At 43.3% G+C, this 14,107-nt stretch overlaps 1 protein-coding gene across 2 annotated transcripts in view; it reads left to right on the top strand.

Moving 5' to 3' along the window:
• The window catches only part of SNX2 (sorting nexin 2), an 83,950-nt gene that overhangs the window by 33,672 nt on the left and 36,171 nt on the right, over positions 1–14,107 (top strand). Inside the window, exons 2-5 of one of the 2 annotated variants that reach the window (XM_077462190.1) lie at positions 533–650; positions 10,862–11,025; positions 11,747–11,813; positions 11,961–12,004. In XM_077462190.1, the coding sequence (XP_077318316.1) occupies positions 533–650; positions 10,862–11,025; positions 11,747–11,813; positions 11,961–12,004 (393 nt within the window). Of the gene's footprint in view, positions 1–526; positions 651–10,847; positions 11,026–11,746; positions 11,814–11,960; positions 12,005–14,107 lie in introns of those variants that run through there. The other variant, XM_077462191.1, reaches the window with a different exon arrangement.

Raw genomic sequence — 14,107 nt, 5'->3', positions numbered from 1 at the left:
CATATTGTATATGTAGTTCACATTTAGGAATATGTAGTGCATGAATTTCCGACGTATCTATCACAAACAAGTTTATTCTTCTGTGTTCCAGTGCACTGGCTGTTTACATTCAGAATCATTTGAAACTATTTTATCTGTACAGAATATGGTTACTGAGATTATTTCAGACCGCTATCGCATCCTGTCGATGATGATGATGGTTACATTATCCTAATGCATTGCTTAATCCTTGTTCTTCAATGTCTGTACTGTATCTAGGATGTGTTGCTCTTACTGTTCTTCATAAACTTTAAAGGCCTCTGTAGGTAACAGGTTCTCTTGAAACCTTTACACTGCTTTTGACCTGATGATGTGCTTATCGAATGTTTCCTCCTTTTGTTACATTGTCTGGATTAGGAAATGGAAAGTGCTGACATTTTTTTGTGATTTCCTTTTTTTTCCTTAGCATGCAAAAAAAAAAAAAAATCCGCTAAAATTTCAGTTAGTGTTGTGGAAATTTGTATACTAAAGGCCTGAATTCTTGTTTTTGCAGTCAAGCCCATCGTCTCCTGAACCAGCCAGCCTTCACGCAGAAGATCTCAGTACGAATTCGAATGGCCCTAAACCAGCAGAAGTTCTTCTTAGTGATGACAGAGAAGACCTTTTTGCTGGTAATAATTCTTTATTAAGCTTTAGGTAGTGAAGTACGTTGTTTCATTTCCTGAAGGTTTGTGTTTTCTAAGGCATACATGTCATGTTTTTTGGCAGCCAAGTTATATACCTTGTGCTCTGTTGTGACTACACCTATGGCAGATAGACATTCATGGAATGTGATGAAAATAACCCACCTATCTTTGTCCCATGTCATGTCCCCTTAAAAATAATTTCCTCTTCAAATGGGAGATTACAGTACAGATGCAACAAAGTGAAATGCTGAACCAACCATAATGTAATGGATTTTGAAAATTGGTTATCTAGCAAGTTGAACCACACAACCATCAGGTTATTCGCAGATGTTTTTCAGAGTATATTTAGTAACCTTTAACTGGAATAAAATTTAAATGAACATGGAGGCTTCTGGGACCCGGGTCATTTTATTGATTTAAAAAGGCTATGGAGACAGAAATAGAAGTGAGAGGAAAACAAATGTTATGTTCTGTTCAGAGCACAGCTTTTCCCGAAAAGTAAGAGTGTTAAATGGTAGCACAATGGGCTTCATTAGTAAGAAAAGGCCTTCTCTGTAGATGTAGGTTTTTGCTTACAGATGGACGGGTTTTTAAGGTCACAGTCGGTAATTCTTATATTCTAAAAGGAATATGGAGGTTCCAACCCTTGTTTTAGGAAATTGTTTGAATGACCAGGTGGGTAAGGATTAACCTCGCTAACTGTATCGGATTGCTGGGCCTGGAATTGTTGAAAGAGCAAATTTTCTTACTCTAACGTTGGTTACACATGATCCGAATATCGGCAGATTCAGCAGGAAGTGTGTCGGGCAGTGTGTACAGCTGCCTGCCCAGCAGAAGCCTGTCCAAGGACTGGCTTTTGTCGATGGGGCTTGCTGGAAAATCTGCATCCAACCAGCAGCCGATCAACACTGGCTGCCGGTGCTGATCAGTGTGCTCTGGCGGGGGGGGTCAGAACACAACTCAGCGGGGGGAGATCGCCACACTAACATTGCATAGTTGGTACGGCGACCTCTCCGTCCTTTTTTATTTATTTTTTTTTTTTTTTGCCCACTGGATTGAGCGAAAAAGAATCTTAACACGTGTAGCATACTTTAGTCTTTCGACCAAAAAGAACACTATTAGGTTGAAAGAATGTTTTTTATAAAGCGAGAATCATATTGCCCAGAATTGTAATTACATTTATAGTCTCAAGGAAATAAGTATTTGAATTGATTTTTTATCTAATCAAGGGGATTTATTAGGGCTTCCTTCACACACCCATTTAGCCACATTCACCAGATTCCAGTGGCTGGAGTGACAGCAAGTGCATGCGAATAGTGGCTCATCCTATGTGTGTGTGTGTATGTGTGTGTATGTATATATATATATATATATATATATATATATATATATATATAATGACAGGCTAACATTGGCCACTACTGTTTCACATGGCACACGTATCTGCAGTCCATGGGGGTTACCTGAGGTTAGGGACGCATTTCTGTGCCCGTACACAGTCTGCGGTGTCCAGGCTCTGACATCTCTCCTAACCGCAAGTAACTTGTGTGCGGCTATATGCTGTTCGCCTTTCATTCGTTTATTATGCTTTTCACATGCACCTGTCATTACAGTCCCAAGGATCTGTTGATTGTGACCACTGGAATCCGTTGTATGCAGCTAAACAGCCACGTAAGAAAGGCCTAAAGGTGGTGGATTTTGATTTTCTTTATTTTCTCAAAGAAAAAATGTCAGTATGTTCCTTTTTTCCAGTTTTAAGCCTTTAAAGTGGTTGTAAAGGCTAAAGGTTTTCTTTAACTTAAAGTGAAGGTAAATCCAATTCATGAAATTTTGAGCTGGGCACATATATCTGTAGTTTTTGTTTTTTCTTATCTCTCTCAAGTCCCGTGGCTTTCTCCTGCTCCGTAATTAGCCTGCTAACGTCTAACAAGTTCTCCGACACAGGATATAAAAGAAGCCTGAAATTTGTGTCCTGGGAGGTTGCTATAAATTAGCACAGAGCTTTTGACTTTTCAGAGTACAGCTCTGCACATTCCTTCCTTTGCCAATGGGGGAGGGGGATGCCTTTTCCTCCAATCAGCTGTCTTGAATGTATGCCAATAATCCACTTCCAGTGCTGAACAGGAAGAGAAAAATCTAACACGATCGGCACTTTCTAAAGGACTTGTACAGCTGAAGACAGCAGATATACATGTAAAACTTTTATTTATTTATATATATATATATATATATATATATAATAATGGAGTTTTGTTTCATCCCTGTGTATCATCTGAGGCTGTTTACTTCACTAGGTATATGTGCAGGTTTACATGCACTTTAATGCATTCTATGTATTGAGATAAAAATCCACCTTTGTGGAGCAGCCCCCCTAATACCTGAGCCCCATCTCAATCCAGGGATGACGCATGAGAGCCATGAAGTCCAGGGACTTTCCCTGTGCCATTGGCTTCTGCTGCTGTCAGTGAGCCAATAAGAAGAGTGGGAGGGCTGAACTGCAGCTCTGTGTCTGAATGGCTCTGCTGCTTGCTGTGGGGGCACTCGGCAGGAAGGAGGGGGCCAGGAGAGCCAACAAGGGACCCCCAGAAGAGGGAGATCTTGGGTGCTCTGTGCAAAACCACTGAACAGAGCAGGTAAGTATGACATGTTTGTTATTTTTAAAGAACAAAAAAATTACTTTAATAGCACTTTAAACAGCAATTGGTCAGCCAAAAAGATTCTGAAAAAAGGATAAACATTACAGAGAACAGTGTGGAACCCATCCTGCTTACATTTAGGGTTGGAAAGGTGTCACGTTTGGCCCCTTAGGGTAATGGAACCAGTTCTGGGAACGTTTTATTAGGCTTATCATACAGTGAGGGGGGAAAAAAAGTATTTGATCCCCTGCTGATTTTTTTACCACCAGGTTTACACACATCTCAGGAAGGATTTTGCCCCACTCCTCTTTGCAGACCCTCTCAAAGTCATTAAGGTTTCGAGGCTGACATTGTGGTAACTCAAACTTCAGCTCCCTCCACATATTTTCTATGTAATGAAAGCAGGGTGCCCATTAAAAAAAAAAAAAAAAGTCAGCAGCTACAAATAGTGCAACTGCTGACTTTTAATAATCGGACACGTACCTGTCCCAGGGTCAAGCGATGTGGGGGATCAAAGCCCCGCTCACCCCCCCCTCCAGTGGCACCGGCATTGTAAGTGTGAAGCCACAGCTGGGCACCCACTAGACATGCGCGAGCAGCACCGCACGCCGTGAATGGCCGCGCAATCATCTAGGACCTGTCATGTGTTCCAGATGATTGACGGGAGGGAGGGGGCAGAGATGAGCCCTTCCTGCGCCTGAGGGGAAGTGATGTCTCCAGCCCAGGCACTGAAAGAGGCAGACTACGAGGGACCCCCTAGCAACAGCCATTTAGAGGCGAGTTAAAAAAAAAATTCTAAATATTTTATTTTTTGGAATATTTTAATGGTGTGGTGTTTTATTTTATTTTTTTTCCTTTTTTTTGTGTGCAACCCAACTTTAAGGTCTGAAGACTGGCTAGGCTACTCTGTTTTTCTTCTTGAGCCACTACTTTGCTGCCTTGGCTGTGTGTTTTGGGTTATTGTCCTGCTGAAATACCCATCCACGACCCATTTCAGTGCCCTGGCTGAGGGAAGGAGGTTCTCACCCATGATTTGACTATACATGGCCCTGTCCATCCTCCCTCCCTTTTGGTGCAGGTAAGTTGTCCTGTCCCCTTAGCAGAAAAACACCCCAAAAGCATAATGTTTCCACCTCCATGTTTGACGATGGGGATGGGATTCTTGGGGTCATAGGCAGCATTCCTCCTTCAAACATGTTGAGTTAATGCCAAAGAGCTAGATTTTGGTCTCCTCTGACCACAACACTTTTACCCAGTTGTCCTCTAAATCATTCAGATGTTCATTAGAAAACTTCAGACAGGCTTGTACATGTGCTTTCTTGATCAGGCCGACCTTTCAGGGGCTGCAGGATTTTAGTCCTTCATGGTGTAGTGTTACCAATTGTTTTCTTGGTGACTATGGTCCCAGCTGCCTTGAGATAATTTACAAGCTTTTCCCATGTAGTTCTAGGCTGATTCTTCACCGATCTCTTGATCATTGAAACTACGCAGTGAGCTCTTGCATTAAGCCCCAGACTGAGGGAGACTGACTTTTTTTTTTTTTTTTTTTTTTTTCCCTTTTTAACGGAGTGCTCCTAATCTCAGCTCGTTACCTGTATAAAAGACACCTGGGAGCCAGAAATCTTGCTGATTGGGGATCAAGTACTTTAATTTAAATCATTTCAAATGCAAATCAATTTAACTTTTTTAAATGGGTTTTTTTTCTGGATATTTTTGTTTGGTCTCTCACTCTTAAAATAAACCTACTATTAAAATTAGACACTGATCGCTTTTTTTCCTCAGCGGGTAAACGTACAAAATCAGCAGGGGTTCAAAGACTTTTCCAATCAACGTAGCTTTAAACTAATTCAATACACTCGTAAATTCACACTGCCTTGTAACAGGCAAAAAAGATGGGAGCGTCAGGAGTGTAAAACTGTAGTTGGGAAGATGGCAGCTGACATACAATCTAAGGCCAGTTCACAGTGCTGAGTGGGCTCACTGTTTCTAACAGCATGTCAAACAATAAGTCCTGCACTCTTAACCCCTGAGGTGCTGCACAGTGATAATGCTCCTCCCTCTGATCATACCGACAAGCCGCTCCCTAACCACTTGTGGACCGCCTCACGGGGATGTACGTCCTTTTTTTGAAGAGGGAGATCTCAGTAACGGCAGCAGCTGCTGCCACAACCGAGATATCCATCTCTTTAGGCGGCGGTCGGCTGTACGATAACGGTGGTCTCCGCGGTGGATTCGCCGCGAGATCACCGCTATCGGCGGCGGGAGAGGTGCCACCCCCCCTCCCGCCGCCCTCCCGCACCTTCCGCCGCTTACCGGAGCCGTCGGTAGCAGCGGAGGCGATCGGGTCCTTTCATCTGCTGGGCATAGAGACAAGTGAGGCTAAGATGGCCCCCACTCGTCTCTATACCATAGGAGGGCGGAAGCGACGTCAAAACGTCACTTCCGCCCATACCTCTTAAAGGTATATATTTTTTTAAATGTCAGATTTTCTTTTTTTTTTTTTTTTTTTTTTGCATTTTGGCCCAAATATGAGATCTGAGGACTTTTTGACCCCAGATCTCATATTTAAGAGGACCTGTCATGCTTTTTTCTATTACAAGGGATGTTTACATTCCTTGTAATAGGAATAAAAGTGATCCATTTTTTTTTTTTTTAAAACAGTGTAAAAATAAATAAAATCAATTAAAATAAATAAGAATTTTTTTTTTTAAAAACACCCCGTCACGACGAGCTTGCGCACAGAAGCGGGCGCATACGTGAGTAGCGCCCGCATATGAAAACGGTGGTCAAACCACACATGTGAGGTATCGCCGTGATCGGTAGAGCGAGAGCAATAATTCTAGCCCTCCTCTGTAACGCAAAAAATGCAACCTGTAGAATTTTTTAAATGTCGCTTATGGAGATTTTTGAGGCTAAAAGTTTGACGCCATTCCACGAGCGGGCGCAATTTTGAAGCGTGACATGTTGGGTATCAATTTACTTGGCATACCATTATCTTTCACAATATAAAAAAAAATTGGGCTAATTTTACTGTTGTCTTATTTTTTTATTCAAAAAAGTGCGCTTGTAAGACCGCTGCGCAAATACGGTGTAAAAAAAAGTATTTCAATGACCGCCATTTTATTCTCTAGGGTGTTATAAAAAAAACAATATAAAATGTTTGGGAGTTCTAAGTAATTTTCTAGCAAAAAAAAACAGTTTTAAACATGAAAACACCAAGTCTGAAAAAGAGGCCTGGTCCTTAAGTGGTTAATGCGGTGTGCTGACCACTTTCTTCCATAGAGCACTGTTTTTCTTTCAGCCTCCTCGTCTGGGAGGGAGGAGAGGACTGGGGCTGGACGGGGATGCTCTAGAACGACACCCCCGTACTGGGCGGCACCAGGGGCGGGCCCCATTTTCGATGCAGTTATTGGCGTGATTTCCTTTTTTGGCATTTTGCTAAAAAGGCCATTTTCGGCCGACATTTTTCGGCGTCTGAAATTTAGGTGCATCCCTAGTTCTATGTGCACTGTGCTTAGCTTAATTAGAACATTAGCACAGTTACTACTAGCCCATCGTCTCCTGAACCAGCCAGGTTTCTCACAGAAGACCTCCGTATGAATTTGAAAAAATTGTTATTACTTTGTTAAATGTTTGTTGCATTTGTTACTATGTAGAGTAGTATGCTGTCGGAGGAGTATGCTAATAGAAAAAAAACTTTTATATGACCTCATGCACACTAAAGCTCAAAATGCCCCTCCATGTTGGCCTATGTGCCCATGCACACTATAGACAGACATAGAATGCATTAATGGCAGACAGGCAAACTTTTTACCACATTTTTCTGCTGCTAAACTCGAGTAGGAGAAAAAGCATCAGTTTAGAGGGCATGTGGCCTAAGTGGTGTCCTAGCTGAGCTTTTGTGAAATTTTACAGGTTGGAAAAGCCTTAGGTTTGTTTGGCAGAACTATGATGCTGATACCACTGAAAATCTTAAGAGGTGTGATGTAGTTAGATGTGGTGCCATAATTGTTCATTAGCACAAATGATGAGATGTTTGTTTAGAGAGAACTGTTCCACAGTAGCATGGACAAGGCCTCTACACCACAATCGCTGAGCAGTCAAATATGGTCTGATGTTAATGGGAAGATACCTGAAATGTTCCATGCTCTATAGATGAAGGTAGGATGTGCTGGCACACCACATTCTATAAATGTGTGTACTTAGATTGCCCAAGGGGGCATATTTCTGGCTTTAGATGGCAGGAGACATTGACTGGGACCAGGCGGAGAAATATAAGGACCAGCCAAAACATTGACAACAAAGCCAAGTGCTGAAGTGCTTTTTCATTTTTTATTTTGTTTTCTTCTTTTAGAAATGTTATTGATCAACAAAGGAGTGTGCATAAAGTAATCGGATTGCCCACATTCACAATGTGCTAATCACAAGTGTGGTGTGTTTTCAACAGTTAACTACTATCTGTGATACTTTATTTGCACTAACATTCAATTTTTCAGGGTGTTCCCCCTTTTTCAAGGTCTAAGCAGTTGAAGGCTTGTCCTAGGAAATTGGGTGTTAGTGCAAGTAAAGTATCAAGGACAGTACTCAGTTTCTGTTGCAAGTGCACTAACACAACTACAAACACTTCAGCCACGATGGTTATTCTTTTCAGAACTGGCTTAGGGACTAGGCTAGGAAGCCACAGCCCTTTGTGAGCTATACACTATAGAGTGAGTAAATTAGTCATTAGTTGCTGCTTTTTTTCATACATTTTAACCATGATGCTCAGCATCCTTCTAAGGTGAAAGCACAATATAAAATGGGCAATGGGTTAAACTGTAAGCCACATCAATTATCTGGTTACAAAGAGGTTTAAAGTTTACCTTTTGTGTCTTTGAAGTTTAGTCATCATTTCTTCACTTTGCAATAAAGTTTGTCACGTTCATCTTTTAGATGATTTTACTTATTTTTGTTTGTTACTCTAGTTCAGGTGTAGGCGACCTTTTGAGCACAGTGTGCCGAAAAAATGTTTTCAAAGAAATTGAGCACGCCGATTTTATAATAAAGAAATGTCAACTTCACACACTGATTTACGAAAATCATTCTTTTTTAAGTAAATGCTATAAACTACTTTAGTAGTGAGACGTTAACATCCTGCACTCACGCCCCAGATCAGCCCCAATTCATGTACCTTCACACCTCAGATCACTGTACCCCCCCCCCGCGCGCGTCTCTGCCCCACCACTGTAACCCCCCCCCCCCCCCCTGCTCATCTGGCCCAACCAGGGTCGTCTTTAAGGCAGGGCAAAATGAGCAGTTGTTGTGGGGCCCAAGGCAGCTTCTCCTTGAACCTGCACTTCCCGCAAATAGTTAAGTGGATTCAAGGGGGCCTAAGAAAATGTTTGTCCGGTGTCCAATCAATATTAAAAATGGCCCTGACCCCAGCACTGTATGCCCCTGCTAATCTGCCCCACCTCCTGAAACCCTCCTGCTCATCTGCCCCACCTCCTGAAACCTCTTCTTTCTTTCACCACTCTGCATATCATAGATGAGAAGAGATGAGACACATCTACCTGTGCTGACACACTCATCCTGCTGATCCAACTCTCTCATCCAGCCTACATGCTTGTATTTGATGTATGTGATGCCACATACAAGCATATGGAATGGATGTGCAATGATGATCTCCGTTCAGGGGCATTTTCTGAAAGCAGTGGGCCTGTGTGCAGGATCATAAGCTGAGCAAAAAAGGCGGTGCTCTGAGCCACAGGAAAAGTTTGGTCTGCTTTTCATTGCGCTTAATACTGGCTCTGGCATAAAGGGACTCAGAAGTTCCCAGAAGCTCAACAGTAATTCCACAAACTGTCAACTAATTGGTTTTCCCAATCACAGGGAAATCACTTCTTTCTGAGATTGGTAGTGGCAACCAAACATGTCATCTTCCAGATAGTGGGGAGGGCTAGCAGGACTGATTGGCCTTAGCAGTGGCCAATGACCTTGTCATCCTCGAAACAGACCCCCCCCCCCCCCCCAGCAGAACTGCACCCAATGTCTCCCCCATCACAAAATCTGATAATCGCAGCTACAGAAAAGTTAGAGAACCAAACAATGTCTCCCATCTATTACAATGTGTGGGGGCACTGTGCCCCCCCCCCCCCCCCCCAGTGCAGGTGTGGTGTGGGGAATTCTGAAATTGGAATGCATTAATGTCTCGCTGACACCTCTCTGCTCTGCTCTGCTGATGGAGAGGGAGTCAATGCTGGTAAGAGGCTGTGTGTGCTGCGTGTGGCACCAGTGCCGTGGGGTTGCCTACCCATGAGCTAGCTTATTTCTCTTATATATTGCTATGCACACCCTAGTTTTGGGCAAAGCCAAAACACCACTAGGTGCCTGCTATATCACTTTAATACAGAGTAACCTATATTATGTGATGATGTAATTCTGTTTTGCTATGAGGCTTGACGTCCCATCTTTTTGAACTTCATATCAGCCTTTAGAGTTGAACTGCTGCTTGGTCACTAAGATCTTCTGTTGCTGCTATTCTTGAAGTATGGCCTAAGCTCTTTTTACTATACTTTTATGGATCACAGGAGTGCAGTTCGTTCTGCAGTCCTGTAACCCCAGTTTAAGCCAACAGTGAGCTAAAGCCTACTGTCACTCAGCTGGTTCAGGAAAGATCCAGCCGAATGCCTGGACCAGCACCTGGCTCAGCTTCTTAGCAATACACAGAGCCTGAGCCTGCCTCTCCCACCCCCTCCACAGCCCAGTACTCCAGTAAGTGCTGGAGGGGAGAGCAGAGAGCCGGAGGCTGATGGCCATGGCTCTCTGCTCTCTGCTCTCTGCTCAGAGCGGAGGGGAGAACTGACCGATCAGCAGTGTTTTTTTATCACTCATTTCTAACTGCAGAGCCGGCAGGGAACAAATGCAGCATCGGATCGATGCTGCATCCACCTAGGTGAGTTGAAATGTTTGTTTTAAGCTGGAAATAGATGGATCAAAATTTGTCCGCTTTAGCAGGGACTGACAAATTGTGATCCATGGCCCTTCCTGTTAGTGAAATGTTTGACTTCTCATGAACGGGCTTGTTGGAAAATTTCTATACAATCAGCGCTGCAGCACTGATCAGTGTATTTTGACAGTGGAGGAGTCCCTGCTGTCGAAAAACAATAGCATAGTGCTTGTGTGGATGGGGGAATCTGCTGGCTGGCTAAAAAAAAGACCCATGTATGCCCAGCTTTAAGCTGGCCTGGAATTGATTTTTTTCTGGTTCCACATTCTTCAGCTGCTTGAGTACAATAGCCATCGATGTAGACAATCTGTTTTCTCTACTTCAGCCCCTTGCTGAGTAAGAGAAATCTGTATATGCACAGCTAGCCTTTCAAACATTGGCTAAATTTGTCTGGATTATGAAACCATCATCTGAGGGGCACTTTAGGAGCTAAGTAGCAGAATAACTGTGCATAGCCACATTCTTGAAGTGAAAATGACTGTCTTACACTGAATTACCAGCAGTTGCAAAGTGTAGTCAAATGAAGTTTAAGAATAGAGTACATGTTTCTCCTAACAGACATTCTGTTGTAGAAGCCACAGATGAGGTGTCCCTGGATAGTCCTGAGAGAGAGCCACTCCTGTCCTCTGAACCCAGTCCTGCCATCACCCCTGTGACGCCCACGTCAATCATCACTCCACGAATGGAAACCATCAATATTTCTGCACCTGTTATTTATGACCGCTCAAGAGATGAGGTGAGTGTAATGCACATTTAAAAAGCTTACAAAGTTTTAAGCTGGCCACAGACAGATCGAATCTCGGCTGGTTAAGCAGGAACCGCCCAAGATTCTAACCATGTATGGGCAGACTGAATGTATCCAAGATGATCGATCAACTTTTGGTAGAACCAGCCTGCTGGATTTTACATGTGATTATTGCTAGCAGCTATTACAGCTGCTAGCAATCATCACTGTTCACGATGGCTCTGTGGGTGAGATTCCCCTGTCAACACGGACTATATTGATGGGGGAGTTGAATTTCTTTCCTGCAACCCGTGTCCGCTCCGTTTATGGCCTGTCTTAGTTCCTGTTCAATTATAGCTGGTTTACAATATTTTAAGAAGGAAGAAATGCCATGAAAATTTAGCCGCTTTGGTGCCCATCAGTGTCCTGTTTGACGTGCCCTGTCATAGTGTAAGAGGGCTTTTAACATGTATTTGATGTAGAACATGCATATGTCCTTCTCTGTTCATCTCTGTGATGAATGAGGCTCATATGCAGAGCAGCTCCATGTTTTAGGGCTTATTCCCACTGGATGTAATTCCTTTCATTTTGTAATTTTTTACAAACCATGGAAAAGCAATCAATACAGTGTTTTTAATAAAAGCCATGTGCACCAAGGAGGTGCTACTTTTAAAGCCGCGTATTTTAAACATTCATATTCTTTAAGAGTTCTACAATTTATCCCTCAAAACAGATTGAAGAGGAAGCAAATGGAGATTTCTTTGACATTGACATAGGCGTTTCAGACCCAGAGAAAGTTGGTACGTAGCCTATGAAAATCAACTACTGATAACTTTGCCAGTTAAATCTATCTAGGATGTCGTTACAAGGTGAATGTTCTCTTGTTTTTGTTGATGGGACTGAAACTGATGTACTTTATTTTATATCATTTCACTTGCTTATTTTAGGGGATGGAATGAATGCCTACATGGCGTACAAAGTAACAACAAAGGTAAGCGAATATTGCTGTTCATTCTGTTATGTTAAAATATTTTGGACTAATGATGAAATTTGCATAGATGTATTGGAGCAATTTTTTAGTTTTCTAGTTTTTCTTAAAGGAAAAGTAGAGCCAAAGCTTGTTTGGTTGTACTTCTGGGGATCACAAGAATGCAGTCAGTTCTCCTGTGGCCCATTTTCAGCAGACAGCGGGCTGAAGTTGCAGCGCTGATTCAGGCTGGGGAAAGATCGCAACCATATGGTCAGGATCCATCCAGATGCCTAGACCGCCACCTGGCCTCTCGGTGAGCTTCTGAGAGCCTGAGCCAGCGCTCTAGTAAGCATGAGTGGGTGGGTGGGTGGGTGGGAGGCGGAGCAGAGAGCTGGTGACGGACAATCACCAACTCTCTGCTCATGGACAACTGAGCGATCAGAAGTTTGATCGCTCAGTTCCCAGTCTTGGAGCCGACGGGGGACAAATGCAGCATTGGACTGAGGCTGCATCTACCTAGGTTAAATATGAATTTAAAAAAGACTCCTCTTTTAAATTGTTTGTAAACCTTAACAAAAATTTCCCCTTTTTATGTGATAAAAATTCAAATTGTTTGCTGCCTGTTGAACCTACCAGAAATCTTGTCTACTAATGGCATCCTTTGCTCTCTGCCTGTGCTGCAATTATATAGTTTCATTGTTCACAGCTCTCCTTGTGGGCTACAGAAGACCTCCCTCTATCTTATGGAGGAGGAGGTGTTCTGCAGTCCTTTCAAAGGGGTAACCATGCTGCTCCTATGTAGATGATGTAAAGTGATTGAATGTGTCACCCCAGTGGCAGTTTCTGGAGTATTGCTCAGCAGTAGGTGCATTTTTTTGGCTGTACCTCTGTGCTCAGCACCATAACCAGAGGAAATGGTACAAATACTGCAAAAAATAAGGGCACAAAAGGGTCACCCCCAGGCCCTAAGGAGGAACCCCACTCTGCAACACCATCCCTCCCCTTAAAGATCTAGGGAGGCTGGTCAGCGTGAGCAATTTGGGTCGTTCGGGGCTACAATTGCTTCCGACGCTTCAGCCCCTGTCTATGTAACTGAGGAGGTTTTTTCCTCAACTATCAGTGGTTTAGAGGAAAGGTTGGCTACGTACCTAGCCCTAAGGGCCTGGACATTCAGGTTGCAGAATTCTCCTGTCAGGATTCAATCCGACAGTGCTAAGGCAGTCGCTTATATTAATCACCAGGGGGTCACCAGAAGTCAGGCAGCCCAGGAAGAGGTAAACCAGAGCCTAATCTGGACATAAATGCATGTGCCATGCATATCTGCAATCTTCCTTGCAGGAGTAGAGAACTGGCAGGCGGACTACTTAAGTCACCAGCAGTTGTTCCCAGGGGAATGATCCCTTCACCCCGACATCTTCCTGGCTATATTCCAAAGATGGGGGATCCTGGATGTAGATCTGTTTGCGTCCAGGTTCAACAACAAAGTCTACAACTTTGTGTCAAGAACAAGGGATCCACTCGCATCTGGAACAGATGCGTTGGTGACCCCATGGGATCAGTTCTCACTGATTTATTCATTCCCCCCTATCGCAGGGACCAGTGTTCCATCCTACTTTACAAATGCTAAATTTAACGGTTTGGCTGTTGAAACCCACATTCTGAGGAATCGTGGGCTTTCAGGCTCACTGATATTTACTTCCAGCCAGCTTCCAGAGTCATTTATTGTAGAATCTGGAAGGCATATGTTTCCTGGTGTGAATCCAGGGGTTGGCATCCTAGAAAGTGTGTCATAGTTAGAATCCTTGCTTTTCTGAAGATGGGGTTAGAGATGAAACTGGCCTTGAGTACTATCAAGGGCCAAGTCTCGGCCTTATTGGTAAGGTTTCAATGCCTACTTGCTTCGCATTCTTTGGTCCGAAGTGTTGTTATACAGGGGGTAACGTGGCTTAATCCACTGGTTAGAGCACCCCTGAACCCTTGGGACTTTAGTTCTATCAGCATTACAGAAATAGCCTTTTGAGCTGATGCAACATATTCATTTAGTCCTTTTGACAAGGAAACTAGTTTTTCTGGTAGCCATTTCTTCTACAAGAAGGGTATCGGAGTTGGCGGCTCATTTTTTTA

This window comes from Lithobates pipiens, unplaced genomic scaffold (genome assembly GCF_037356315.1).
Source record: "Lithobates pipiens isolate NorthernLeopardFrog02 unplaced genomic scaffold, aLitPip1_a1.2 Scaffold_3, whole genome shotgun sequence".
NCBI classification, from domain to species: domain Eukaryota; kingdom Metazoa; phylum Chordata; class Amphibia; order Anura; family Ranidae; genus Lithobates; species Lithobates pipiens.
Note: the sequence above shows the minus strand (reverse complement) of the source record. Positions and strands in the feature narration are given on the sequence as shown.